The following is a 27,580-nucleotide window of genomic DNA, read 5'->3' as shown; positions in this document are numbered from 1 at the left end:
TAATTTCTGATTTAGTTTTGACAGAAAATCCACCGTCTCCACATGCAGCTGCTAAAATAGTTAAAAAATGTATTGATATTTTGGTATTTGATGTTTGATGTATTTGATATTTGTTCAGATTCAGCCTACACATAGAGACTATAGTGGAAGATGTCAGTTTTTTGTAATGTTGCTGGTATGATGTCAAAATGACGCCAAACTTCTCGATCACAGGACGCAGCCACAACGCGGAAGACGTGCGTCTCATACACGTCTCACACAGGCCGTGTGTCCACTCTAATCCATGTCGAAATGAAAACTAAGATGTTCCACAGCTGCCACGCACACATGCGACACATCTAGTGTGTGTTCAGCTTTTCATGGACATCCACTGTCCCTCACAAAGTGACATCCGGCTGGAACACGATGCCTTCAGGCCACTCTCCATTGAGCTCCATGCATCGTGTGTAGACCCACATTGCAACAATTGTACATGTTGCATCAAATACAACCTGTGTGTTTTTCCCTGTTTACAGATATGTCCTCTTCCAGTCACAGACCTGATGAAGCTGCTTTATTATTCTGTAGTTGGTGAACATCTGAAGAGAATCGTATGAATTGTCCGTGTATAACACTTATTGTCTGGTGAATAGATCGGCTTACAAACGGCTGAGAGAGCTCCATGTTGTCAGCGTTGCAAAGCACTGGAGTCCTCTCCACTACTAACTTCTCCCAGACTGAGGTGCTACTTTTAGCACTGAGTGGCTTTGTGAATTACTCTTCAGTCCTGAAGTTAGGACTGATAGGCCCATTATTTTTAGGAGTTTCTCCTAAATCAGCGAGTTAGGAGCTACTTTAAGCTTAATGATGCTTTGTGAATATGGGCCCTGGTCTTTGGCTGTATGTACATTTCTAATGTGCTCTAATCTTCTTCATTGATAGCAAAGCCTTTGTCACTTTTTCAGTTTGGTTATTTGGTCTGCCATGATAGAAAATTCTGAGTAAGTGTTAGCATATTTGATATATTTTACAACACATCACAGGAAAGATCACCAGATACATTTAGAAACTCAGTGTCCACACAGAGTTGAGGAGAAAGTAGAAATAAACCAGCCATGATTCATCAATAATGAAGACAGCATGTTACCCAGGGAAGAGTTCTGGTAAAAAAGCTCTTCAAGCAGAACCTGCACCGAGGAGCCGCAGTTGGAACGACGTCCACAACAGGTCTGCAGTTCCATCAAGGACCAAACGATTGTAGTTCATGGAACAAGTTGAGAATGTTGTAATGTTGTAAGCTCAGTTCTGTGATGTTGCTCGAAGTCAGTACCAAATGTAAGATGATGTTTTATTGTCTGGACGTATCTCTCTCACACACATACACACACACACAAACACAGACACCCAGGAGAGTTTTCTGGATGGGTGGAGGGGTGTGTTGTCTGTGAGAGGGAGATAGTCAGATGAGAGAGTGGGACAGGCAAAACGCTGCAGCTTAAAATGATTACATTACTCATTTATTACATCTCACGTGGAACAAGCCGCGATTATAGCCTCGAGTATATTCGCTGTGTCACCCCATAGACAGAAAACAGTAAGCTCCATAACATAGTCACTGGGCTCCATTTTCCAATATGTTTGTGACAGTGAACATGACACACCAGTGAAAACAAAAAATCAGAAAGGCAAACTCATGGGAAAGGAGTCAGTCACCTTTCTTAGTGGGTTTACTCATGTTTAAAAAAAACATAGACATGAACTAAATCTGGTGTAAAAGGGTCTTAATAATAGGTTTCCACTTCTTGCTGTGGCAGAATCTTCAGACACACTGTAAACTGCTGAGCTCAATATCACATGGAGTGTTACTGTCTGTCAGCAGGCCTGTCAGTCACACAGCACGGTCACAGCAGCATCACACCGATGTGTTTAAAGTTAATGTGCTTTTATTGAATGACTGTTGTTTACTGTGAAAGGGGAGTTGTTGAGATGCTGGGGGGGGGGGGTGGTCCTAATGTTACGAAAACTTAAACTGACGGTTGCGTGGACACAGCTGAGGGGATCAGACCTCACACTGTTTGATCTCATGTCTTTGCATCTCCACACAAACTTCTCTCTCCTCACAAACTAAAACTAGCTGATGTAGTATTGTGTCTTGTTGTGACCACAGTTGTGTGTTGGTTCACCCTGAGCTGTGGCTGCTCAGACACAGTCTGTATCACTGCAGGCAGACAGGAGCTAGTTATCCCACTCTCTACACTGTGTTATTAGGCTACAACCAGCTGCTGCCAGGACTGATGGAGACTAGTGATGAAGTGGTATAAAAACTTATTATCATTATTAAATTATATTGACCAAAGTTATCAAAGTTAGGGGTTGTCGCTGAAAATGTTGAAAGGGTAATTACTTTTTGTTTGCATTTAAACATTAGAATAAAAACACTGTTAATACATCTGTGTCACAGATGAGGACCAGGGACCAGTAGTAGCACTGGGTTTGCCGGCTGCATGTCCACTCTGTTTGCACAGCAGCTAGCAGCTCACTCTTTCTCCATCTGTGTGTGTGCGCTCTGCAAGTGCATGTGATGACATCACCTGTTGTGTGTCCTCTCCAGACAGAAAAAAAAACTCATCTGACAGTGTAAAATCTGTTTTTAGCAGATTTACCAGTGTTATAAAAAACATGCTTATACCAGCTAATTTTGGTGTAAAAAAGGTTTGAGAATGCTGAAAAATCTCAGGAGGAGCACTGTCACTGCTCTCCATCATGTTTTAACTCACACAAAACAAACCCACGTTGCTTGCCATGCATGCATCTCGGAGACTGTTGCTGGCTGATGCCATACAGAACCTACCGTGAGTTCAATTAACCACAATAATTGACCACGGTAATCAGCTATGGTTATAGTGATAATTAAAATTGAAACGGTAATACTAACCACCTGGCATTTTTACCATGATTAACATGAAACCGGAAACCCTTTAATCTCTAATGGAGACAGGCTGTAGCTGTGATTATGCCTCCAAGGGATGATGTTGTCACTGTGATTGTGGCTGTGCTCTGGTTGTTATGACTCACCTCAGTTTATAATGGGTGTAACTGTTGTGCTGGTTGATCATTGCATCGAAGCTTCGCTTTCCCTGACCACCTGTGATGTCTTGGCAACACATCTGTCAGACCTGATGGAGCGATGCAGATACACGTTCTTAGCTGATTTCAATAGGAGTGATTACAGTACAGCTACTGTAGCTGTATCCATAGCATTAGATATCCAATCATACATGTAGCTGTGCATTAAATTTTGTGGGGGGGGACAAAAGTCAGGTGATGCAAAAGTAGTTCAGAAACCAGAGTTACCGCCTTGTGGTCGTATCCCTCCGCTAACCAGCCAAGTAGTCGAGTTACAGTGTTGAATAATGGCCACAGGTGTTTTTGCAGAACATTATGGTTTCACAGTGAAGTTGACCTTTGACCTTTTGGATATAAAATGCCATCACTTCATTTTATCCTCACAGACATTTGAGTTAAATTGTGTCATTATTAGCGTATGAATTTGTGAGTTATGGTCCAAAATGTGTTTTGTGAGGTCACAGTGTGGCCCTCTGTTCTGTGGCTGCAGCCTGAGCTTGTGTGTTGTTGTGAGAGCAGTGCAGATGTATGACGTGAACTGATGACGGCATCCATTAGTCATTTTTTTTGTATTAACTTTGGATCATATGAACCATTGTACAATCTGACTGACAGCAACACTGATACTGTGCAGAACTGCAGCCAAAGTTTTATTAGATTTACACACAGTGAACTTGAAGATGGTTGTTACGGTTCAGTGTATATCCACCCTGAAGTGACCTTCCTCTGTGAAACTGGAAGACTGCCCTTTTAAATCCCCCACAATAAATAAATACTATGGACATAACCTTGGTGTCCAGTGGCAGACTGTAGCCCAGGGGGCCATAGCCCAGTCGTGGGCCCATCATGGTATTGCAGATGACCCCGCCCCCCTCTCATTATGTGGGCAGCGTGATCATTTGTCTTAAGTGATAGGTCAGTTTATTCAAACACCAGGTGATTATATATTTCAGATAAATTAACATTGTTACTGTTACATTTACAGTGTGCATGTGCATCTACTGTGCAGTAGGTGAGACGGTTATTTTGCCAGAGGGTGGGGGTGTTTGAGCTCAATGCACTGCAACTTAAGAAAACACGTGGATGTATTATAACACATCTAGTATAATACATCCATGCAAGTGCATCCCAGCCGAGTTCATCACTTTTTGTGTCCCCTGGAAACCCCTCTATTGTCGTGTGGGCTACTTGCAGCATGTTTGTGTATTTGGTTGTGTTGTGAGTGTTTGCAGCACATGTTCACTCTGCACGTGTTTTCTCAAGTGCAGTGCATTGAGCTTTCAGGGCCACTGTAGTTTTCCAATTCACTGCTGTGAAATATTCTACTTTTGATGATCATGTCCCAAAGGGTAAGAAGAAATAATATTACAGTAATTTCAATGTGCTTTCTGTATTTTTTTCAGCCCTGAGGAGAAACTGTCATAATTTATAATATTCTTATAATATTCCAGTAGTTTTTATAGTTTATTGTGTGTGTTGCCACACTGCTGCACAAGCTTCATGATAAATGTCCTCACAATGGAATTTACTAAATCAATTTACTAAATTATACAAGTATTTATAATAAAAATAATAATAATAATAATTTACTAAATTGTGATAATCCTGCATAGATCTTGCACCGGGGTCTATTAATACTAATGCCACTGGTGGTTCCCCATGTTGGTTACAGCCCTGCACAGACGAGACTGTCCTCCTGTAACAAATGAGCCCACAGGTCGTCTGTCAGCAGGTTACTATGACCCATAGTTAAGGTTTTGTTGCTAGGTGACATCTACTGGTCGTAGTAACGATGACAGAAGCAAAGGGAAAAGTGCGGTGACGTAGTTTATAGAGCCACAAAGTCCACGTCAGGAGGAGGTTGGGGTGGATGGATGAATATGACACAGGAGAGCGGTGTTCGATTCCCATGTGACAGTAGCAGTTTATGTTGTTTCTATTATCCATGACCGTTTGTTGTTATTATTGTAACCATGACAACATAGATTGTCTAATGATGAGGAAGCATTTCTTTTAACCCAAATCAACATCTTTTCTGAAACCTAACCAAGCCATAAGTGTTGTTAAAGTAACCACGGTGACAAAGGTAGGTACGCTGCTGTCGTACAGTTTGTGTGTGTAATATTGTAACCATGACAAGGTTACAATAACAACCAAGGCTCGGAACACCTGTTAAGGTCAGGGTGTTATTTCAGGAGACACTCCTGTGGGTCACATCAGAGGGTTGTTGGTTGTTCAGGTTGGAGGACTGGCTGTTGTCGTCTGTTCCACCACATGTGTCAGTCTGTCTTCACGTCACCATCTCACCACTGTGAAAATGATTCTCTGGAACTTCATTCACTGTTTCACATCTTGAGGGAAAGTTAGAGACAAATATTGAACATGACATAAAAAATCACTTTGTGTTATTTCCAGACAGGTTTTTTTGTAATTTCCACTTTATTGAAAAAACAATTATTCATCATTTAAACTGTTTATTTCAGTCATTAGAACTAAACAAGTAGATTTTCCCTGTTCACCCTCTGTTTTTTAAACAGATCCCTGTAATCTGGTCACATAGACAGGTGATCCATTCCTCCCCAACCCCTGCTCTAAACCCTCTGAGCAGCTGTCCAGGCTGCTCACACACACACACACACACAAACACACACACAAGCAGCTGGATTACAGTTACACAGCACAAACAAGTGGTGCTAAACCAGCATCGTCATGCTAGCCACGGACTCCACATACACGGTGATAAGCTGCAGACAGATTTAGACAGAATTTTAATTTAATAGATTGGAGTGGCAAGAGGCAGCAGCAGATGTGGTGTTTGGCAGCAAGCGTTCAGACCCAGAGAGTTGTGGGTAGAGGATAAGAATAAACCACAGACTGTGTGTGTATGTGTGTGTGTGTGTGTGTGTATGTGTGTGTGTGTGTGTGTGCACCACTGAGAGAACAGCTGAAGGTTAGCAGTCATTTAAATAGTACACTTATGCTTTATATGAAGAGTTGAGCTTGGTTAGGAGCACAAACTGCAGCATGTGTGTTAAGTCTATATGTGTGTGAAGATGGAAACGTCTCATCGGGGCGATGTATGGAATGTTAAATGATGTATTCTTTTAAATCAGACAATTCAGTGCAGGGACCACACAGGTGTATCAGTGTTGTTTGATATTTGAGTCAGTATTTGCTGCAGAGAACAAACAGCAGCCTTTCATTAGAGGAAGGGGGGGGGGGGGGACTCTCTCTACAACGAGCACAAACCAAAAACTGTTTGGACAAGTTGGTGTCTTTTCTCATCTGCGTGGTGACACACAGTTCAGAAACTACAAATGAGAGCCGGCTAAAGGACTTTAGATTTGTCAATAGCAAGCGAGAAACAGCGGAAATGCTGCTACAAGCACCAGAATTTAAAAAAAAATTAAAATAAAACTGGGACAGTGCTGTTCATGAATAATTGTTTTAAATTATAGACACAACATACACCATGTACACAATTATCCAACGCATCCAAAACGACGACAAAAAACAAAAATGCCCAAATAAAGTAAAAACAAGCTTTTGAAGTAAGGTCTACTCACAGTGTTAATGTTTGCAGCCAGTCAGTGCTGCAGAATGACCGCGTCCAACCAGAATAAACACATCATATCCTTATCATTACCTTTACAAAAATGACATTTCTGATACTCTGTACGGACATAACTTCTTTGTTCACAATGCCACGAAAATGCAATTAAAGTTGAAATGGTAAATGTCATAAGTTTGCTTTTGCATTTTTACCTCCTCTCGACATCACATCTTACAGAAATGCCAAAATCTAGTTTTAGCACCTTTAACATTTCAGTCGATTTTCTTCCACACATTCGTGTTCATCAGTAAATGGCAAACTACAGCAAACTGGGCCCAGGGTATTACTGCGGGGGAACATGGTTGGAGGAACATGTGTCTGAGGCTCTGTTCAGACCTGGTATTAACATCTGTCTCAGGTGATCCGATTACAAGTGGGCAGCTCTAAGTTCTCTAGGTGGGAACCCATACAAAACACATTCAGGATGCATTTGAGATCCGATCTCTCAGACCACATTTGGAGGTGGTCTCTGCCACATGTGGCCACATTCTTTTAGCAGTGTGAACACAAATATGTCCTGGTCCACGCTGAAGGACCGCCTCCTCTACTGACGTCCTCTGCCACAGTCTGATTAGTCCCATCACAGTTTCATAATGAACCAAAAATCTGTTACTATTTCTAATGGATAAAACCTGATTCCACTGTAGAGCTGTGAGCAGAGCAATGATTCACTCAACCCTCAGTACCACTCTCTCTCTTTCTCTCTCACTCTCACAGACACACACACACACACACACACACATACCCCTACACAGAGGCACATTGGCAATGGACCTGTCTGTCTGATTGGCCTAAAATAACCATGCATTTCCATATAAAACAGGGAAGTGAGATCAGTTTAAAGGTGTGAACAGACTCAGTACTCAGAGATGACCACTTATGATCACATCACTGAAGACGCAGGTTAACGCAGGTCTGAACAGGGCCTGGGGCTCACTAGGGGTCCATAGCTCATTTTTGCCCTGGAGCCCTGTTGAGGGGTTAATCCAGCCCTGCTGTCTTATAATTTCCCCATTCTACCTTTCATTTGTCAGTGTTAAGCTGCGCAAGAAGACACAATGAAGAAGTAGATGAACAGAGGATGGAGAACCTGAAGAACACGACCCCTGTTTTAACTCTTCACCTATTTAAACATGTCATGTGTGATCATGTGTTAAATTCAGTTGTTCTTTTAATTGGTCAAAAAGTCTGGAAAAGAAATTGTGTTTAAACAGACACACAAACACAAAGCTGCACTACATGAACGCGCGGGAGGAGGTGAAGTAGGCTGTGAGAAAAGAGAGGGAGAAAAAATGGGATGTATGGGTATAGGGAGAGAGAGAGACAGAGAGAGACAGAGAGAGAGCTTGTGTTAACAGAGCCAGATGTGAGTCTCGGGTCTCCAGGAGGTTCCAGCCAGTCTCTGAGACAGTTTACCCAGTCTGAGGACTTCCTATCTCAGGTTTCTAGGCTGTATAGAGCGGGGTCAGGCTGGGAGCCTCTAACTCTCCTCTCTGCTTCATGCCCCCTTATCCTCCTCCTCAGGCACCAGAGGAGCTACATCGGCTGCTCCCGAGCAGCGCGGCCGGCCGGGAGTCTCAGGCTGTCGGGGTGCGTTTTGGGTGAGACGGAGGGAAGATGCGGAGCAGACCGTTGGTGACCTGAACTTCCTTTCCTCCTCCCTGGCTGCTTCAGGCAAAAAACCTGGCGACATTCAACATAATGCTCCACTTTCCCACTGCCGGCAGATCAAGTGAGAGCAGACCGAAGCCGCAGCCGGAGCAGGAGCGAGGAGCGGGCGCAGCGGGCAGGATGCGGACTTTGTGTTCGGTGTGAGCGCAGCGCTCTGCGGAGAGGCGGCCAGACCGTCTGGATGTGCAGCAGTGAGACTTTACGCTTCCCCGAAGGTAAGAGAGACTCTAATGAACAGAGCATCGTTTGAAACTCGTAGATGTCACTTTCATTCCCAGTTTTAAATATTCTGGGATTCCTCTTTTACAGGACAGACTGTCAAAATAATTGTCAGAATAAACAATGACAACAGGAAAATAACAAATATAGTATTAACTGCATTGTTATAATTTTATTATCCTGTTTTATACACTTATTTTAATGTAATGTAATCATGTTTATTAGATGGAAAAACAAGAAGAGGTACCCTATCCCCTATCCCTGCCTGTCTCCTTCTCAAAGCTAATGAACTACCCGCAAAGTGGGACAGAGCAGCTAAACAATAAAGGCTGTCTTTTTAATGACTCATGAATATTTATATATATATTTATAAAGTGTATGTCATAGGACTGATGCCCACTGCCGTGCTGATAACCTGCGGTGAGGTCAGGTCACCATAATTGGACTCAGTTTGATGCCTTGTTTAGCCCCCTGAGGAACATTACATAACTATTGAACTGCCTTGGCCACAAATCAATGCAATCTGTCAATTGGCTGCTGCTGCTGCTGCCTGGTGCCATCTTATTAATCATCTCTACCACCCAGCTAACAACCACTAATAATACATGATCACCACTTCCTTTGTGGGCACTGTATTGAATAGTAAACCCATAGGAAGTTTTATTGATATTCATCTTGACTGCAGCAGAGGCTACATAATGAGGCTTTTTGTTTGTGTGCCATCCAATACAGGGAAATCACTCCACTTTATTTAAATCTTATGACCTTGTTCTGACAGTAGCACCTTCCCTCATTTCGAGAGGCCCACATCGATCTTAGTTTTGTCCCCCGTGCGAGGAATTTGTCTCATCTTATCTCTGTTGACAGGCTGCGTTCGTCACCATCCGGCACTCCTCCTCTCCAGCAGCACGGCTAAACTTAATGAATCAAGGGTAGAGAGGGATGCAAAGTGTGATGCAGCAATAATTAAGAGCAAATATTGAGCTTTGTCTGGTAACAGATACATGGCAGCCCCTTTTTAACCTCTTGGTAATTTCCTTTGAAGGCAGTTCTTCCTTAGTGCTGTGGGGCAGGGCACTATCCTTCAGGGCTTCATGGTGCCCATCGGTGAGCCGGTCATCCTCAGCAGCTCACTTTACACCTCGTTGCTTGCAAAATGCTTTTGGCTGCCGTGTTTTAATCCTTTGAATATGGCTGTTTTTGAAATGTTGTTTTTGTTAGTTGTTTCACGTTCGTGGTTATCAGCTGGAGAGAGGGAGGAAAAAAGGGTCTGAATCCACTTAGCATATGTTTTCATTTTGAATTAGGTCTCATGTTGGTAATCTGCACATAGACTTTTTAAACAGTGTTTTTCTCACCATTTTACCACAACTTTGCTCTTGCTATCTTTTCAAATATCCTTTTCCTCTAGCTGTGTGTCTGAGGAATATGTAACAGATCTTTAAGTCATTTGCATGCACACTGCTCCGCTCTCCCAATTTACAATGCCTCACTTTGCATTTGTGGAACAGAGAGGGGAGAAATGCTTTGGTCTTTAGTGGAAAACTTGCATTTTCAGGGACAAATGACTGATTTTTTTCCCTCTCCCCATTATTCTTATTTCGCAACAGGTCTCTGGATCCAAATGTCAAGTGGGAGAGAAGTTTTATCATTGTGGAGCCAGCAGTGTGTGACGTGAGAGGGGGAAGGAGGCGAGGAAGAGGATAGCCAGTGATGACCCTCCTGTGTGTTGTTCATGGCTCTGAGTGCTGTGAAAAGAGCTCTACCCGGTGGTAAAAGGGTAGAAAGTGTGAAAATATGGTGAACTTCACTTGTGTGTCCCAGCTCAGTGATGGACAGTGGCTGGTGAAGGAATCATATTGTTTAATGAGACCATTACTCTTGTGTTGGGAAGCTTAGGACAACTAATTACCGAGGGATTACTTAAGACCTTCTTCAGTACTGGACTGGACACAGTGGTGTTACCGAGCCAATGGCCAAAATGTAATGACTGCTCTGTTGGAATTTAAAACCACAGTTTCTTATAATTTTTTGTCTCTGATTTGCTCTCTGGATTTTTTCGAATCCCATTGAAATGGAGATACAGTGGCGTTTATGGAATAAGGAGTGGGCCTCCTTCATCAGGCCATGGATACCTATACTGTTAGGCCTTCACCTCCAGTTCTCCCGGGCCTCCAACTGTCCCGAGGAATGCCGCTGTGACCGTACCTTTATTTACTGCAATGAGCGGAGCCTGACCTCAGTGCCTCTGGGAATCGGTGAAGGTTATAAGACCCTCTACCTCCACAACAACCAAATCAACAACGCTGGGTTTCCCTTGGAGCTCCACCACGTGGCCTCTGTGGAAACTGTGTATCTCTATGGCAACCAGCTGGATGAATTCCCCATTAACCTGCCCAAAAATGTGAGGGTTCTCCATCTGCAAGAGAACAACATTCAGACTATCTCCAGAGCAGCACTGGCTCAGCTTCTTTGGCTGGAGGAGCTGCATTTGGATGATAACTCCATTTCTACAGTAGGGGTGGAGGAAGGGGCTTTCCGTGAGGCGGTGAGCCTGAAGATGCTCTTCCTCACCAAAAACCACCTCAGCAGCGTGCCTATTGGTCTTCCAGATGATCTTAAAGAGTTGCGGCTGGATGAGAACCGGATTGCAGTCATTGCAGAGGAGGCATTTAGGAATGTCACCCGGCTAGAACGCCTCCTGCTGGATGGAAACCTGCTGACAGACGAAGGGATTGCACCAGGGACCTTTCAGGACCTGGTCACCCTGAGGGAGCTGTCTCTGGCCCGCAACTCACTCACATACCCTCCCCCGTTTCTCCCAGGGGAGGTGCTCATCAAGTTAAACTTTCAGGAGAACCAGATAAACCAGATCCCTGTCAAAGCGTTTGCAGGGCTACACAAGCTGGAGAGGCTGGATATTTCCAACAACCAGCTGCTGTCATTAACACAGGGAGTCTTTGACGACCTCGTCAGTCTCAGACAGCTCACGGTTCGGAACAACCTTTGGATGTGCGACTGTAGTATCAAGTGGGTGGTGTCATGGCTTAAATCTCTGCCGGCTTCGCTCAATGTGCGCGGCTTCATGTGCCATAAACCTGAAAAGTTCCGGGGCATGGTGATCAGGGAGCTGAGTGCTGAGCTGGTCCAGTGCCCACAGAGCACAGTGACAGCACCTCTGTCCACCTCACCTGCTGGCCCCGCTCTGATCCCATCCCTATCATCCTCCACAGACTCCTCTTTAGTCACACAGTATGTCTCCTCCTCCTCCTCATCCTTCTCGTCCTCCTCCAGGCAGCCCCTGCCCACATTGCCCACCCTCTACCCTGTTTATACAACCAGAGAGGGGGGATTGAGGACTAAGCAACCCCTGGATCCCCGGAGGGAGACTGTGCAGGTCACTTTTGCAATACTAAATGGCTCGGCTATCCATGTCAGCTGGGTGGCCACCTTTCCAGTCACTGCCTACAAGGTGACCTGGGCCAGGATGGGTCCCAGTCTGACAGGGGACACCGTCAGGGAGAGGATAGTGGGTGGAGATCACCGCGGGATCCGACTGGCTAACCTTGAGCCAAAGTCCACTTATCGGATCTGTGTCATTCCCTTGGACGCATTCAATAACTACCGGCCCAAAGATGACACTGTCTGCACCGAAGCCATGACCACGCCGGCCTTGTTCAGCCCTGACAACAACAAAAGACCGTCAGGGCCCGAGCAGGCCACACAGCAAGAGCCCAGCTCGCCTTTCTTGCTGGCCGGGCTGATCGGCGGGGCTGTGATCATGGTGCTGGTCGCATTCCTCAGCATTTTCTGCTGGCACATGCACAAGAAGAGCCGCTCCAAGTCCTCCACCAAGTGGAAATACAATCGGGGTCGGAGAAAAGACGACTACTGTGAGGCGGGCACCAAGAAAGACAATTCCGTCTTGGAAATGACTGAGACCAGCTTCCAGATAGTCTCACTCAACAATGAGCAGCTCCTCAAGGGAGATTTCCGTATTCAGCCTATTTACACCCCTAATGGGGGCATCGGCTTCAGAGACTGCCCCCTGGGGAACAACAGCACAGTCTACTGCAAGAACAGTATTCAAGATGCAGACTTGTGTCGCACATGATGGTTTTTGGAGTATTTTTACTGACAACTACCCACACTTTACTGGACACTGTACAGTGTTAATATTAATTGAAACCCCCGTGTCTTCAAGAAATGTAATTTATACAACAGGCTGGATGAAATCTTTTATATAACAACGTTGGATTTATAAGTTATTGGTTTCTGGGTTGTGTGCACACAGACATGTACAATCAAGATTCATTTATATCCAAGTATCAAGGTTACGTTTCCTTTTGATTTTCTGTAATAAGTGAATAATATTGATGTGACCATAACAGATGCAGAATCCACACTGTAGCTTGCAGTGTATCATGGGAGTACTGAAACCAGCGAGTTAAATCCTGTAGGAGAGAAGGAGAAAAGAGACACACAGAAGCTCAGATCAGCCGCAATCACCACAAGAGGGCATAATTTTCTGGAAAACACACAGTCCACCACACTTTGTGTTTTTATCACAGTAATACGGCTGCAACTTCACTAAATACAGATGCAGATTATTCAGTTCTTGCTCTAGGAAGAGGACGCATTTTTGTGCAAATTGAATTTCTCTCTGCTTCAAAAAGGAAATTTAAAGGTCACACTCATTAAACATGCACAGGAAGTGACAGGCTGCAGTGCTTTCACCTGCTTTTTCAACATTCATTCATTATCACAGTTAAAGGTTGATGGTGAGCAGCAAAAAAACACATCTGCCAGCTGTTATCTTTAATTAATGAAAAACTCTTTCACTTTTCTTCAGCAAAAATAGTGTTATATATACATATATATCAGTATATGTGTGCCTTGAAGTTATCAGCTTACAATGTCTTTTGAATCCATGTTTTTTGCACAGAAGGTGTACTGTATATACATTGAACTGAATTGTTGTTGAGGAAACCTCTTGCTCTTGGTTATTTATTTTCCTCATCACACATTTAATTAAAAACATATCTACAAAAGTGAACTTACTCCTCATGATCTGTCCCACAATGATCACTGACTCAAGCTGAGAGCTCAGTGTGACAGCAGCAGAGGTCTGTTTGGAGAGTGAAGGCTGAGTGAGGATGACTCAAAAGTCACAGAGAGTCGGCACTCAACCTCCACTCACTGCTGAGCTGTGAACATTTAGAGCTAAAGCAATAGGCTGAATCCATGACACTGTAGGTTGATGATCCGGTGGGAGTACTTAATGCTTGGACACGTTTTATTGTACTCTAAAGCAGTTCAGGAGCTTTTACATTTTAAATGCACAGCCCAGGTATAATAGGTAAATTGGCCATATATGTATAACAAAAAGCATCAATTTATCAATGAATGGACGGACTGTTATAATGTCAAAAAGGGCTAAACAATAAGCCAAAAAAAAAAAAAAAATCATATTATGCAATTATTTTTGACACGTACATGACTTCAGTTTGAGTGGTCATTTTTGCATTGTCGCTGAAAAAACAAAAAAATGATGTGATTTTTGTTGGGGCTTGTACTGAACAAGCATGTTTCCTTTATGTCTGGAGAATATGATTTGTAGACCAAGGCAGCTCTGACACATTTTACCCTTATCAAAAAAAACTGCAGCTCCTGTGATTTGGATATTGCACTTTTGATAATGTTTAGATTAAGTGTTCAGCCCTAATATCAAACGTGAAAGAGTCAACAGAAGGTGCTGTCAGGCCGTTTCTTCAGTAGACAGTAGTTCCAGTGAAATGTTTACAGTAAGGAATGTGGATTATCCACAGTAAATGACACAATGTTTTTTGATTTTTTGTTATTTTTGCTAATTAAATCTCATTCACATCTTGTTGTGCTGGATGGAGGCAGGAGGTGTATCTGTGTAAATGTGAATTTATTCCAACTTCTTTCAGACATCTTTGCTTTTGTTATTCTGTTCTTCCTTTTTTCTTTCACCAGGTGTCAGAGGTGTCAGTAACAATAAACCACTGATGTTGTAGACAAGGACACCACGTCTGGGGGTCAAATTGGTCATAGGCTGTGTTCTTACCCACTCTATAGTGTTTGCTACATACAAGACTCACTAGGGGAAACCTGCAAGTGCAGGCAGCAGTTTAGCAGTTTCGGACATTACTTGGATGTTAAACTGCGACATATGATATTGTGCTGGACATTTGTATCTTATTGTATTTTATTATCTTTGTCACCTAAACAAACACCAGAGTGTCCTCTTCACATATGAGGCAAAATACATTGAAATACATGCTGTCCTACATGTACAATTTTTACACATCTTTCATGTATTATGTATGTTTTCATTTGTATTTACAGAGCAATCTTTACTCTGTTTTTGTCAGTTTGTGTTGTTCTAATAGTAAAAAATGATAATACTTGAAATCCTGCTGCTCAGGTGGAGAGGAGGAGACGAGCCGCTGCACCGTCAAGACGTCTGAGGAGCACCACATTAGCTCGCAGCTAACTTTAGCACCTAACCTGTTAGCTAGATGACTTCTTCTGCACTTTCATGACACAGGCTGCAAAGCATGATGGACTAGCTTGATCGATAGAGTGTCAAGCTTCCGTACACTGCATTCTGGTGTGCCTCACATTATATAGTGGATACAACTTACAGCTGAACATTCAAACAGTGCTCAGTTACTTCAGAAGCAGATCCCTTTGTTGTTAGCTACAACAGCTAATCCAGGGGGAAATATGGTACATCTGTGTCCGGTCTGACTCAGAGACAAGCGAACATCTGTAATCATCATCATCATCTTCAAGACGCAGCACAGATGAAAAATGGGCGACGCCAAATCTCTAGATCTCTAATCTCTAATCTGTAGTTAACATGGGCGCTGAAATGAAACCAAGACGTTCTGCAGCCGCCACACAGCCTGTGTGTTCCAGGCCTACGGTCAAAAAATACCACTGTGTCCCTTTAGGTTTTTTTTGGTCAAAATACTGATCCCAAGGTCAACAGGGATTTTCAAGCTCAAGTTTTGGTTGTATTTGTTGAGTTTTTGAGGTGTGTGAGATTTGTATTAGCATCAGTGAACCAGAGGTGAATGGGATTTAATTTGTGGTGATAATTATATATATATATATATCACAAGCAAACAAAACTACATTTTAAAAATGACCTCTCTCCAGAAATTTTAATTATGATTGAACTTCAGCAGAAGGCGCAGCTTCTAGAAATATCAGCTTTGTATAAAGTTTATGAGTTGTGCATTAACTAGAGAAAATTTTAAACCCTTTAAACTTCCTTGTTTAAGGTGCCTGTGGGACAAAAGGATCCTTCGTCTTTATTCTGTGTGTTGGACAGTGTTTAATCTCAATGATGGCCACAGTTCCATGTTTCTAATATGTCTCAGCAGATACATACAGGCAGCAGAAACATGGAAATTTGGAAAAGCACATTTCTTGATTGTTTGAAAATCAACTTGGAAATTATAATTCTGGTTTATTGCAGCTTGGGTTATTTTCATGGTTGGCCACCCTGCCTATCAGCAGTAATAACACTGAGCTCAGCACAACAGAGCTAGATGAGCAGGCTCAAAGAAGACCCCCCCCACCCCCACCCCCACCACAAACACACACACACACACACACACACACACACACACACTCACACACACACACACACACAAAAGAAAAGAAAGTGAAAAGGTGAAATGTTATTACATCTCATGAAGATACATTACAGTTTACTGACTGAATTTCTGGTCTAACTCAGATCTCCTGTACCTCTCCATGAAGTGGTTTAGAAAAACTGAGTGAACTGTTGGCTCATTACACCATTACCAGACCAGACCTTACCATTATACTTTCATCATTACTGATAGAAATGATGGAAACCACAAAAATAGAAGATCCAAAACTGACAATTTATGTTCTGTGGGTTTTGTACTAGGATATGGTTCTTCTGAAGTCTGTCTTAATACAACATTAAATTTACACTCACACAAATATCAGCGAATCAAATGGCAGCAACTCAATGTATTTAGGCATGTAGACATGGTCAAGACGACCTGCTGAAGTTCAAACCGAGCATTAGAGTGAGGAAGATTGCTTGTATTGTACTGTTGCTGACCCTTCATGACCACAGTGTACCATCTTCTGACGCTGCTTCCAGCAGGATAACGCACCATGTCACAAAGCTCAGATCATCCCCAACTGATTTCTTGAACATGACAATGAGTTCACTGTACTCAAATGGCCTCCACAGTCACCAGATCTCAGTCCGATAGAGCATTTTTGGGATGTGGTGGAACAGGAGATTCACATCATGGATGGGCAGCAGACAAATCTGCAGCAACTGCTGATGCTGTCATGTAAACATGGACCAAAATCATCATTTAATTACAAATTATTAGGCAATTATATCTTAAGGAGACACAAACATTTAAGATGTACAATATTTACAAAAAATCATTATGATGCATTTAAAGCTGAAGAAACTGAACAAATAGGAACTATTTTTAAAATAAATTACATTGGCAAAAGTACAACCTGCACACTGACTCCAATATGATGTGAAAAAGCAGAAAATCTTCTGAAAAACACTTCACTTTTACTTTCATCAGTGATGATTTTCTAAAGCGGCGGTTTAATTGGCATCGAGGAGCGTGCATCACTTCCTCTTAGCTCAGAATGGCTGAGCAGCATTCATGTCAGAGTTACCTCTCCCCTGTAAATACTGTTCACCTCAACATTATCACAGCTGACGTTTCTCAGTGCACATGGTGAAATGCGTGGAAAGTTAGTGTTGTGGAAGCCCAGTGCTAATGCTCTTCATTTCAGCATCCAAGTTGTAATTAAGGCTGGAAAACTAACTCTACACTTGATAATACAGAAGTAGCTAAAAAGATTTTTAATTCCAAGTATTATAGCCTCTAAACAACCAACTCTGGAATCATACAACCATATTCAGAAGTTCACTGATGTAGACTTAGGAACCAGTCTCATCTCTCCCATCTATCAGATAGGATGTGAATGCAGCATGAAGTACATTTAATACAGGGACACTGCAAAACCTATTCAGCAATTAATATCATTAGTACCTCCATACCATTGCGCACTATGATTGCTTTCATTGCTTTCATTGCTGACCCCTTCATGGGCCCAGTAGATATGCAGAATGTCATGGCCACCTCCAGTGAGAGACACAGGCAGTAACTCCGTGCTCTGTGAGTACAATGAAGAAGTATACCCAGGAGAGCAGTATATGCACAGAGGGTCGTGACATCACTCCTCAACTCCCAGTGGGTTTTAGAAATGTTAGCAGAGTGGCTCCAGGGAAGAAGGACGCTCTTCGCTCTCTGCATGAACAACATGAATCCTGAGGACTTTTTCCATCTAGTTTTCACCCAGCGCCACTGTGAGCGTGACATGTTTTTGGTTGTAGAGATAAACACACTTATGCTTTATGAGACAGGAACAGGAGGCAATTGTGTTCATGGGAAATGTAGTCTCTGTTACCATCCACTGTGCCACCTGGGGTTGCTAGCACTATGTAGGTGGATATGAACAGGTATGGATAGATCAGCCTGCCCTGTTCTGAAACCTTAGAAATATGGTGTCTCCCAACCTTGATCATCAGTATCTGCTGATGAAGACAGTGAGAAGAGGATGAAAGCTTCAGCTGGTGAGAGGATCCTGAGTTAAGATTATTTTGTTAAATATGATTCAGGTATCAATCACATCCTGATTTTTGTCCAAAGGTAGAGGGCATCAGTGATTTTTTTTAACCTACGTACATACACTCCATAGTCTGCTTTATGTCTTTATTTGGATGCCCACTAGCTTCCACAGCATGTGCTTACTTATGAAAATTATTTGGGGGATTCATAGTCTACATGCTCAATTGCAAGAAAAGAGAAGAGGAACTTAAAGTTGCTGAACTTTTTAACTTCTGCATCACCGTTGTGGATGGGGGAGGTGTCATCCATGATCATCTCTTTGGTTTTACCGTTTTACTGGTTTTTGTTTGTTGCCTTAGCACCAGCTGACCAGTGTCTTCACCTGCTCTCTGTATGATGACATAAGTGCATAGGGAGTACAGGAGGGGGCCAAACACACAGACCTGTGGTACGCCTGTTTGGCTGTGATGTAGCAGCCTTGTAGGAAGGATGGTCCAGATTTCCTCCTTAATGTTTGACCAGTTACTAAATCTAAGGGTTCACTTACTTTTTCCACCAGTAGTTTGAATGTATAATGGCTATGTTAAGACACAAATGATTATAATTATGTATGTGCTACTAGCCTAAGCATATTGTTTTTGTCTATAGTTGCAACTTAGATGAAGCTCAGATCACCTTTTACGATCAATTAATGCAGAAAACCAGATCAATCTAAAGGGGTCACTTACTGCCCAAAGGGAAGGATTCAGCCTGTATGATGTTGTAAATGGTTTTAAACCAAGAGCAATAATGTTGGACTAAATCAAGTGTCTTTTCCTCCTTTAATTCACAGAGAATTCACAGGATTGGGATGGATAAAACAGCCCTCTGATTCCCAGGAACGTTTGGCTTCCATTTCTCCTGGTCATTACTGTGGTCAGCTGGCATTAAATTGCATTAGAGGACCACTAACAGCCTCCACCGCCCATTTCACATAGACACAAATCTACTCCACACACCTCCACACACACAAGTATTGATCTCTGGAGTTGCACTGGATTATGAAAAATGGCTGCCAACCTTAATGACACTTCACCTGAGATAGACTGCCTTTCTCCACTGCTTTGCTAGTGAGCTGAAAATGCGTGCACAGGGAAATCAGTGGTAAAATGTTGTCCCAGTCTGTCCCTGTATCTTCTCGCATTGATTAAGTGTTGAAACAGAGATATAGAAGAATAATTTATGCTTGAAATGATAAATGGATTACAGAGTAGAGGGTCATTTAGTGTTGTTACAGCCCCACATCATCGCACACAGGACAGTCATTTATTCAAAGTTAAAGGAAGTGTTTGCACTCCAAGAGTACAGCAGATAATCTTTCATTTGTACAGCAACGTTATGTTTAATTCATCCTCATGGCACAGAGAGAGAGAGGCTGAGCCATATGCATAGAAGCTTCTGTAAATATGCACAGAAAAAAACACACGGACAGTCCCAAAAGTATGTTTGTAGTTATCTGTTTTGCTCAGTATAAATATATTCAGGTGAGTATTAACATGTTCTGTGCAGTATGAACATATTCTGCAGATTGAAATTGGTTGCTTGCAGAGTACTTGGAGTACAACCTTTACTGTTTAGTCTTATTATATGTAATTAGTTGTTCATGAGTCATGTCATTTTTGCTGTAATTTTAGTGGCTGTGGGGCCTGTGGAGAAATGTAGAATGACTGGTTTCTCCTTTGTCAATGAGCATAGACTGTAAATAAAGATGGATGTAGCCTCAGGCTCAGAGTGAGCTTTGAACCACCTAACTCCCACCTAATCCAAAATGGGGAAAGAGATAGGACGTTCCTGTTAGCATTGTTAGCACAGCTGGGGTCTTTTACAAAGGCTAACCCAACGCTAATTCATTTGCTAGCTATAGTTATCTAGTTAACAATCTAAGCTGACGAGCCAGGTATGGTGAGCGCAGACACTGTTCCCTGCTAACATAGCACAACGGCTGAGGGCTCAAGTTCAGTGACTCAAAGGGGCTGAGGTGCAGCTAGAAACCAAGCAGCCACCTGTCACTCAAAGCAACCACGCTCTCAATTATGCAACAAATGTAAGCCCTGTTCAAATGTAAACAGGTGAAATATATAAAACTCAGCTCGTACAGTTGTCATGAAGGAAGAAATTAGCAACTGAGACCAAAACTGCTTTTTGGACCAGGCTGTAAACATGTTTATTTCTGCTGTAAAGTTGGACATTTTAACATGAGAGTCTATGGGGACTGACCAAGTGGCAACCCACCGTGACGTCACCCATTGGTTTGCGAATTGCCGTTTTGAAGCCTCGAGTTTGCAATTTGGCCGCAGTCACCTTGATTTTTTGAAACCAGAAGAAACCATATTTGAGGAAGAGGGTGGAGCTGAGTAGGAGCGAGGGGTGGAGGTGACCTAAGAGCCGAGGTCACTATGCCCGCCCACCTAAACTGTCGACCTGACGACGGCATCAATCTTTCGGCTGCTGAATCTGAAGTCATTTTCCATAAGTTGAGGTAAACTTTATTACGAAGTGTTAAAGTACTTTTAATAGTTAATAGTTAAGAGGGACTGCTCTTGATTGACAAGCCAAAATGTGCCAATCATACGTTAGCCACGCCCCAATGCATACCCTACTTTATCGTCTATTTTAAATTAAATGGGACTATAATTTTAAAAATGAACATCATGTTGTATTGAAGAAGACTTGAAACTAGCGATTGAGACCATAAACTCATTATGAAAACGTTTACTGGGGTCATAAACCAAGTGAGAAGTAGGGTCATTTTCTCATAGACTTCCATACAATCGGACTTCTTTTTGCAACCAGTGGAGTCGCCCCCTGATGGTCAGTAGATAGAATGCAGGTTTAAGGCACTTCCGCATTGGCTTCATTTTCCAGAGTCGGCGTCAACGTCCATTTTTATACACAGTCTATGGGACTGACTCACTGCTGGAGGCAGACTCTAGTGCTCATTAGAGGAAGTGCAGCTTTTAGCACCTAACAAGGCAGCAGGAAGATTTTTCCTGTCATCCACCATGATGTGATGCACCATCAGCCAATCACACTCCATTTCAACCTTAGGACTCTGTGCCACTGATGATACTGTTGTGAGTACTCAGCTTTTATTTTTGCTCAGTTAGAAACAGCTTCTTCTTTTTTGGCCACCATGCTCCCCAGTGTCGACTGCGCCTGCAATGGAGGTTTGTTTCCTTTTTTGGTCACCAGCTGGTGTGAGTGTGTGTGTGGGCAAACATAGTTAAGTGTAATTAAGATACTTTCAGAACTGAAACAGTAAAAACAAAAATGTTGAGAAAACTAATTTTCAAGCCAGCGTGATGTAATAGATGTTTCTAAGGTTCACAAGTTTAGACAGGAGTTCTGCCAACTTGGATCTTCTTGTTCACTGTATATATGATAATCCTGTGAAGTGAACACTGAAATTCATGCTTCAGTTCCACCTTCAATAGACAAATATTCTTGTTAAATAAACACACAGACCTTGCCTCAGTCAGATAAAACTTTGCCTTTGTAAATCAAGGGAAATTTATGTTGCTGTAATTGTATTGAAGGAATGCTCAATAAATGAATCAATACATGAATAAAATGAAGAGCACACAGCTTTGTGGTATGGTTGTGAACATGAGGGTTAACAATAAAGTCTGGCCTCTAGTGCCACATACATAAACCAAACAGATGTGTGTCGTCAACAAAATGCTCAAAGGGTTTTTTCAAGACTGAATATCATGATAAATCCTGCTGGTCCTCAACCTGAAATCCAGAGCAGCTTTAAAATAGATGCTGATAACACCACAAATGATTGGCTGTGCACCCACACACTGATGCCACACAATGTGCACTAACCACAGTTGTGTATACACTGAACTTTTACTGACAATGAACTTTGTATCAGTTGGTTAACTGACAATTGATACAAATAAACTTCACTCATAAATATTAAGGTTTCTCATGATAACATATCATTTTTCCCATTGTGGCAGAAAAATCCACTGTTGCACCAGCATCTATCTATGTTGCAGAACGTGCATTTTTCATTTCTCATTTCTTTCAGGCCTTTGAACAGTTGAATTCTCAGGATTGTTTCTGCCTTTATCCATCAGGTCAAAGTAGGATTCACACACCTGACATCGGTGTGATGAATCCCACCAGGTCTCGACTGCTTCAACACATTAAGTCAAAGACTTTTTCAGAGGCAAAGGGGATTGATATGCTTAAAATGACTGCCTGTGAAATTTTACATGAGCACACTAAGTTAAAGTCTGGCTTACCCTTCAACATTCACAGCAAACGTTTCTTTTTCAGAGACCCTGTGCACCACAAGTATCAAGAGCCAAGCCTGAAAAAGAGGGTCTGAATTACTTCAAAGGTCCTGCATACCTCCTCTGCTGTGGATGATCAGTTCATCACATACTGAAGGCCAAAGAGTTGAGGCAGTGCAGAGGTCTGGTATGTGATGCAGCACAATGGCTCTGTCCAACAAAACAGCTGAGTCTCGCACATTTGGTGTTATGGTGACATCATCATCTCCTAGGACAGTTCGGATGGCAACAGACAGTCTGAGTACTCACGTTTGCAACACGTTTGTGTCTGCTAAATACCTGTACCGTTTAAACATTATATATGACATATCGTTCACAATATTTATTTGAATGGCTGCATTGTTTTTTGTTTGTTTTTTAAATGTGTTCCAACACGGATCCAGGACAGATGCAACATACTAAAAATACAACAAATTTCACAAATTAAGTTTTGAATTTTGTCTCAATAAGCATAGTATTCAGAAAATATGCATTGTTTTATGTGTAATACTTGTATAGTATTATTTATCTATTTAGTAATATTTACTAAAGAACAGTTATTGAGTTTTGTTTTTTTAGAACATAGAATTTACCTTCAGTCAAATAGGCACAATTTATCTACTTTATCTCTTAGGATGAACACAACAGACAAATCTGACACAAGCTTATGAGAAGCTAACAAAGTAATTCTCAAAATAACTCTCGTTCGAGCTGCATATATTTCCTATTTTGAACTAAAAAAGTTGAAACATACTGTGATGTGGTCTGTTTTGATTTGGCTGCTTAGCTTTGGGATGGTTAGAACAACAACTAACTACCATCAGCCATGACAGAACATCATGTGCTACAATGTTCTGACACATACTAACCATGTCACATAGAAGAAGAAGAACTAAGTAACCTTTGATTAATTTGATTAATTATACAGCTTTGATTAATTATACAAAGGGTCAGGTCAGTTTCACAAAAATACAGCTCATGAAAAAAAATTACTTTCATGACATAAATGCAGGAGCAGATGTTGACTGTGTCTTCTGTCTTTCTGATGGGGGGAATAGTCTAACTGAGCATGTGCAGTATGGGTGTCATCAAGGATGTTTCTGATTGTAGAAATGATTTGTTGCAACCATCCCATGTTGCAGCCAACCCCTGTCTCCCCTTCCACGCTACTGATTCTTGCCATTTGACTTTTGATGAGTTTTCGTCTGGAATTATGTATGTGGCCATCTTCTTTTTTTGAAACCATAAATAACCATATTTGGACAAGAGGGTGGAGCTAGGGAGCAGTGATTGGTGGATATAACTGAGAACAGAGAACAATAAGCACGCCCACCTACGCCAAAGTTACCTGCCATCATTTCAGGAAAACCTTATAGCAAAGTGTTAAAATAATCTGAGTGGCTAATTGCATACATATCCACATTTGGCAAAAATCATACACATGAGTAACCTTGTAATGTTATTGTAGCTGAAATTAGTATGTGTAAGCTAACTGTGTGGTGTAACCATAGACTGTATATAAAAAGGTACAATGTATTACTGTGTATGAAGATTAGTTCTGAAAATCTTGGGTCACGTTAGTTAACTTATTGTGTTAACAATGATAGCAGGTTGTCAGTGTTGTTCAGTTACAGTTACAAAACAAAAACACTCTTGATGACAGGCGTCAAACATCTTTACTCACAGCTGGGAACCATCACAACATGTATGTACATGATGCAGTACAGTACAACAGGCTGTTTTTACAACTAAGCTGAGGGAATAAAAGTATTTTCAGATAACTGTGTGGAGCTCATCTAATCAGAGTGCTGTTTCTTTTGACCTTTTCCTCTATATCCTACAATATGATACATTTCTCACTGTTACCATTGTGGCGGCGCGAGCGCTAGGGGGAGGAGAATACACACACCCCTAGGTTTTACACATTACAAATACGGTAATCCGACAACGCCACCCTGGGAATTTCACCCAAGGAATTGTGAACCCTCAATTGATACTAGATATTTTAAAAAGGCATACAGGTTCGTTCTACTCAGGAGGCCGGAGACATAGTTCCATCCATCAATAATATTTATTAACAATTTAGTAACATAAGGATGATCATTAAAAACACAATTCACTCAGTAGCAGGGGAACTGAAAGTAACTGGAGCTTAGGGGGCTTACTAGTGGTAGGGTAGGACCACAGAAGGGGGATCCCAGGAGAAGTCACCCGAAAGCACACGTACATACACACCCACACAAGTGGAGTCAACACTGGGAGACTCAAGACACTGCACACAAAAAGAGGGCTCCACCACCAAAGAAGGACACCAGCCCCACCACCACCACAGGTCCCCAGCTCCTAAAACAAACAAAACATGATTAGGGAATTACAACTTCCAACATAAGATATAAACCATGCAGTGGCCAAATGCTGAAACCTTGACACTGGTTATCAGCAGCTCTCAAAATGGCCTCCTGCCAGTGGTGTAACCAGAGAAAAAAAAAAGGAAAGTAAACTAATAGAAAAAAGACTAAAGAAAAGAAACTAATTAATGCTAAATGATCAATTCAATTAATAAATCAGCACATATATAACGATACATAAATTAACATGAAATGAAGAGTAATATCATCTTACAAATCATATGTATAACAAAATAAACTACAAGACTATTTGTGGATGAACAGCTGTGTGACTGCACTCACACAATGTAAACCATACCTGATTAAGGCTGCTTAGATGGCTGCTGTATTACTGAAACAAATAATAAATCACAAATAATACAAATAATAAGAAAAGTAAACAACCATATGGAAAAGTAGATACAAAAAATTACAAATAAATCAGAACACATTTCTTCCCATTCACACTTAAAAACGGACCCAAGTTAAAATAAACACAGACACATTAAACGATTACAGGCCGAACAACAGCCAGAGGCAAAGCAGCAGCGTCCCTGCTGTGTGCGCCACGGCAGCAGCCGTCGCTCCAATGAGGCTGCGCACGCCAACAGCAGCCAGCTCCTACAATGCATGCAGATCAAATTAGACCACAATAAGAAATAAAATAGAAAACTAATGTTAGAGTAGGCTACATACCAATCGGGCCGCGTGAGCTCTCACCCGCAGGAAGACAAGGGAATCTGCAGGCGCTAGTCTGATCCAGCAGTCATTACCTAAAGCACAACTGTTTGTAAAATGCCATCGGCAGGAAGTTTGCGGCACAATGAAACTGGGGAGGAACCTACCAGCGGTGATCAGCAGAAAGGTCACTGCTCAGAACAGCCAGGAGATCTATAAAGTCATAAGCAACCAATATAAGCAGCCTCGCAACAAGGACATGCCAAATTGCAAACCACGGAGATTCTCTCCTACCTGCGGCAAAGCGGAAGCAAGGGGCACCGGAAACGAGGCGCGCGCTCTCAGCAGGAACGAAAGAGCACCCGAGAGTCACCCGCTTTTATAGTGCGTCCCCTTATGGTGATTGGCCAATAATTACCTAGTGATCTAACAGAAAGATCCTCTTAAGCCAAAAGCCACTACAACAAATCTTTATTCTGCTACACCATCATCCTCTCTGGCATCACACAGAGGTGAAGGTGGAAGACTGACAAGGCTGTCAGGTTTGTGAACAGAGTGGTGTCGACATATGTTGATTGTTGAAGTGACAGCCTTGTACATCACCCTCATATAAGGTTTGACACTCCAGGGCTATTTTTGCATGATGAGTTCATGAGTTCATGTCACCAGGAGGGGAAATTATATTTTTAAATTTCAGCAGTGGTGAAATGTTGATAGCTGAAGGTGAGTCTGTGTTCTGTGCTAACAGACGGTCCTCACACTGAAAAGCAGACACATCAGACGTCAGTGTAACAGCATTAACAACCATAGCTCATTTCAATTAAACATATTGAAAAGATTTTCTCTTGTACACTGTAAATCTAAAGGCAGAGAGATATTTCTGCAATAGATGTGAAGAGAACAATTGTATTACCACCAAAAGGGCTGGTTGGCAGAGAGCTGGTACTCGCGTTACCTCTCCTGTGTAACCACACTCCCACTCACAGATCTGGGCATATTTTGCCTGAGTGACTCCAGCTGCCCATACAAAGACTAATGCTTGTTTTTATAAGCAGCATGCTAGACTACAGTAATATTCTCCACCACGACAAATCAGCCGCAATTAGTCCAGAGCTCTGCTGCTCCAGTGCTGACTACTTCAAAATCAAAGTGTAAAGTGTTTACGCAGCATTCTGAGAACTAAAGGTGCTAACTAGAACCATATAGGGTTCTTCAGCTGGTCCGCATTAGAGAACCCTTCTTAGTTCCTGGCAGAACTTTTTTTTTTTTTTTTTACAGAGGGTTCTACCTAGAACTCAACTTATAGGGTTATGCCTAGAACTGTGATAGACACTACCTAGAACCCCCTATGAGATGTTCTACAGAGAACCCTATGGTGTAATGGTTTCACCAAGAACCTTCTATCCAGAATCTTTTCACATTCTAAGGGCTTCATCTAGAACCCACCCATCCTTTTATGTTTCAAGAACCCACTTAGGGGGTTCAACCAACAACCACTTTATATTTCAAGGGTTTCACCCACGAGAGGGGCTCTTAAAATAACCTTTTTATAAGGGTTTCACTTATAACCTTCTTGCCTTTTGAGGGTTCTTCAAACAATCATATCATATTCTATAGATTCTATAGATATAATTAGAGCTCGGCCTTAGTGTTAGTACCACATTAGCAAACTAATTGATCTGATGAAGACTGGAGTCGGGGGCCAGGGTCATTATTCAGGTGTACAACTGGATTGGGGAAAGGAGGGAACTCGGTCCAGACAAACAACACATACACACAGGAATAGAAACAAACTGGGGACAAATAAAAAACACAAGGGGGTGGGGGACAGCAGGAAACAGGGGATGAGGGAAGGGGACACAGGACACAAGCCAGGCACATCATAATAATGGTGACGGTGAA

At 42.1% G+C, this 27,580-nt stretch overlaps 1 protein-coding gene and 1 long non-coding RNA gene across 2 annotated transcripts; one reads left to right on the top strand and one right to left on the bottom strand.

The window, feature by feature from the left end:
* Positions 1-8,080: 8,080 nt before the first annotated feature.
* Positions 8,081-14,074, top strand: LOC139614218 (leucine-rich repeat transmembrane protein FLRT2). The gene is made up of 2 exons (XM_071471399.1): positions 8,081-8,604; positions 10,219-14,074. Exon 2 carries the CDS (start codon positions 10,683-10,685, stop codon positions 12,720-12,722), a length of 2,040 nt encoding a protein of 679 aa, XP_071327500.1. The 5' UTR covers positions 8,081-8,604; positions 10,219-10,682; the 3' UTR covers positions 12,723-14,074.
* An 11,376-nt stretch (positions 14,075-25,450) lies between these two features.
* On the bottom strand, positions 25,451-26,156 carry LOC139614140 (uncharacterized). The gene is made up of 3 exons (XR_011686907.1): positions 25,973-26,156; positions 25,697-25,891; positions 25,451-25,621 (listed from the first exon to the last, which is right to left on the bottom strand). It is a non-coding gene; the product is annotated as an uncharacterized lncRNA (long non-coding RNA).
* Positions 26,157-27,580: the final 1,424 nt, after the last annotated feature.

The sequence above is a fragment of the Trachinotus anak genome, unplaced genomic scaffold, assembly GCF_046630095.1.
Source record: "Trachinotus anak isolate AG129_WGS33_773 ecotype Australia unplaced genomic scaffold, CSIRO_AGI_Tana_v1 ptg000033l, whole genome shotgun sequence".
Classification (NCBI taxonomy): domain Eukaryota; kingdom Metazoa; phylum Chordata; class Actinopteri; order Carangiformes; family Carangidae; genus Trachinotus; species Trachinotus anak.
This window is presented reverse-complemented; position numbering and strand designations above follow the sequence as displayed.

Excerpts from the sequence above, each read along its gene's own strand:
- LOC139614218 (XM_071471399.1), top strand. The coding sequence starts at position 10,683 with ATGGAGATACAGTGGCGTTTATGGAATAAGGAGTGGGCCTCCTTCATC.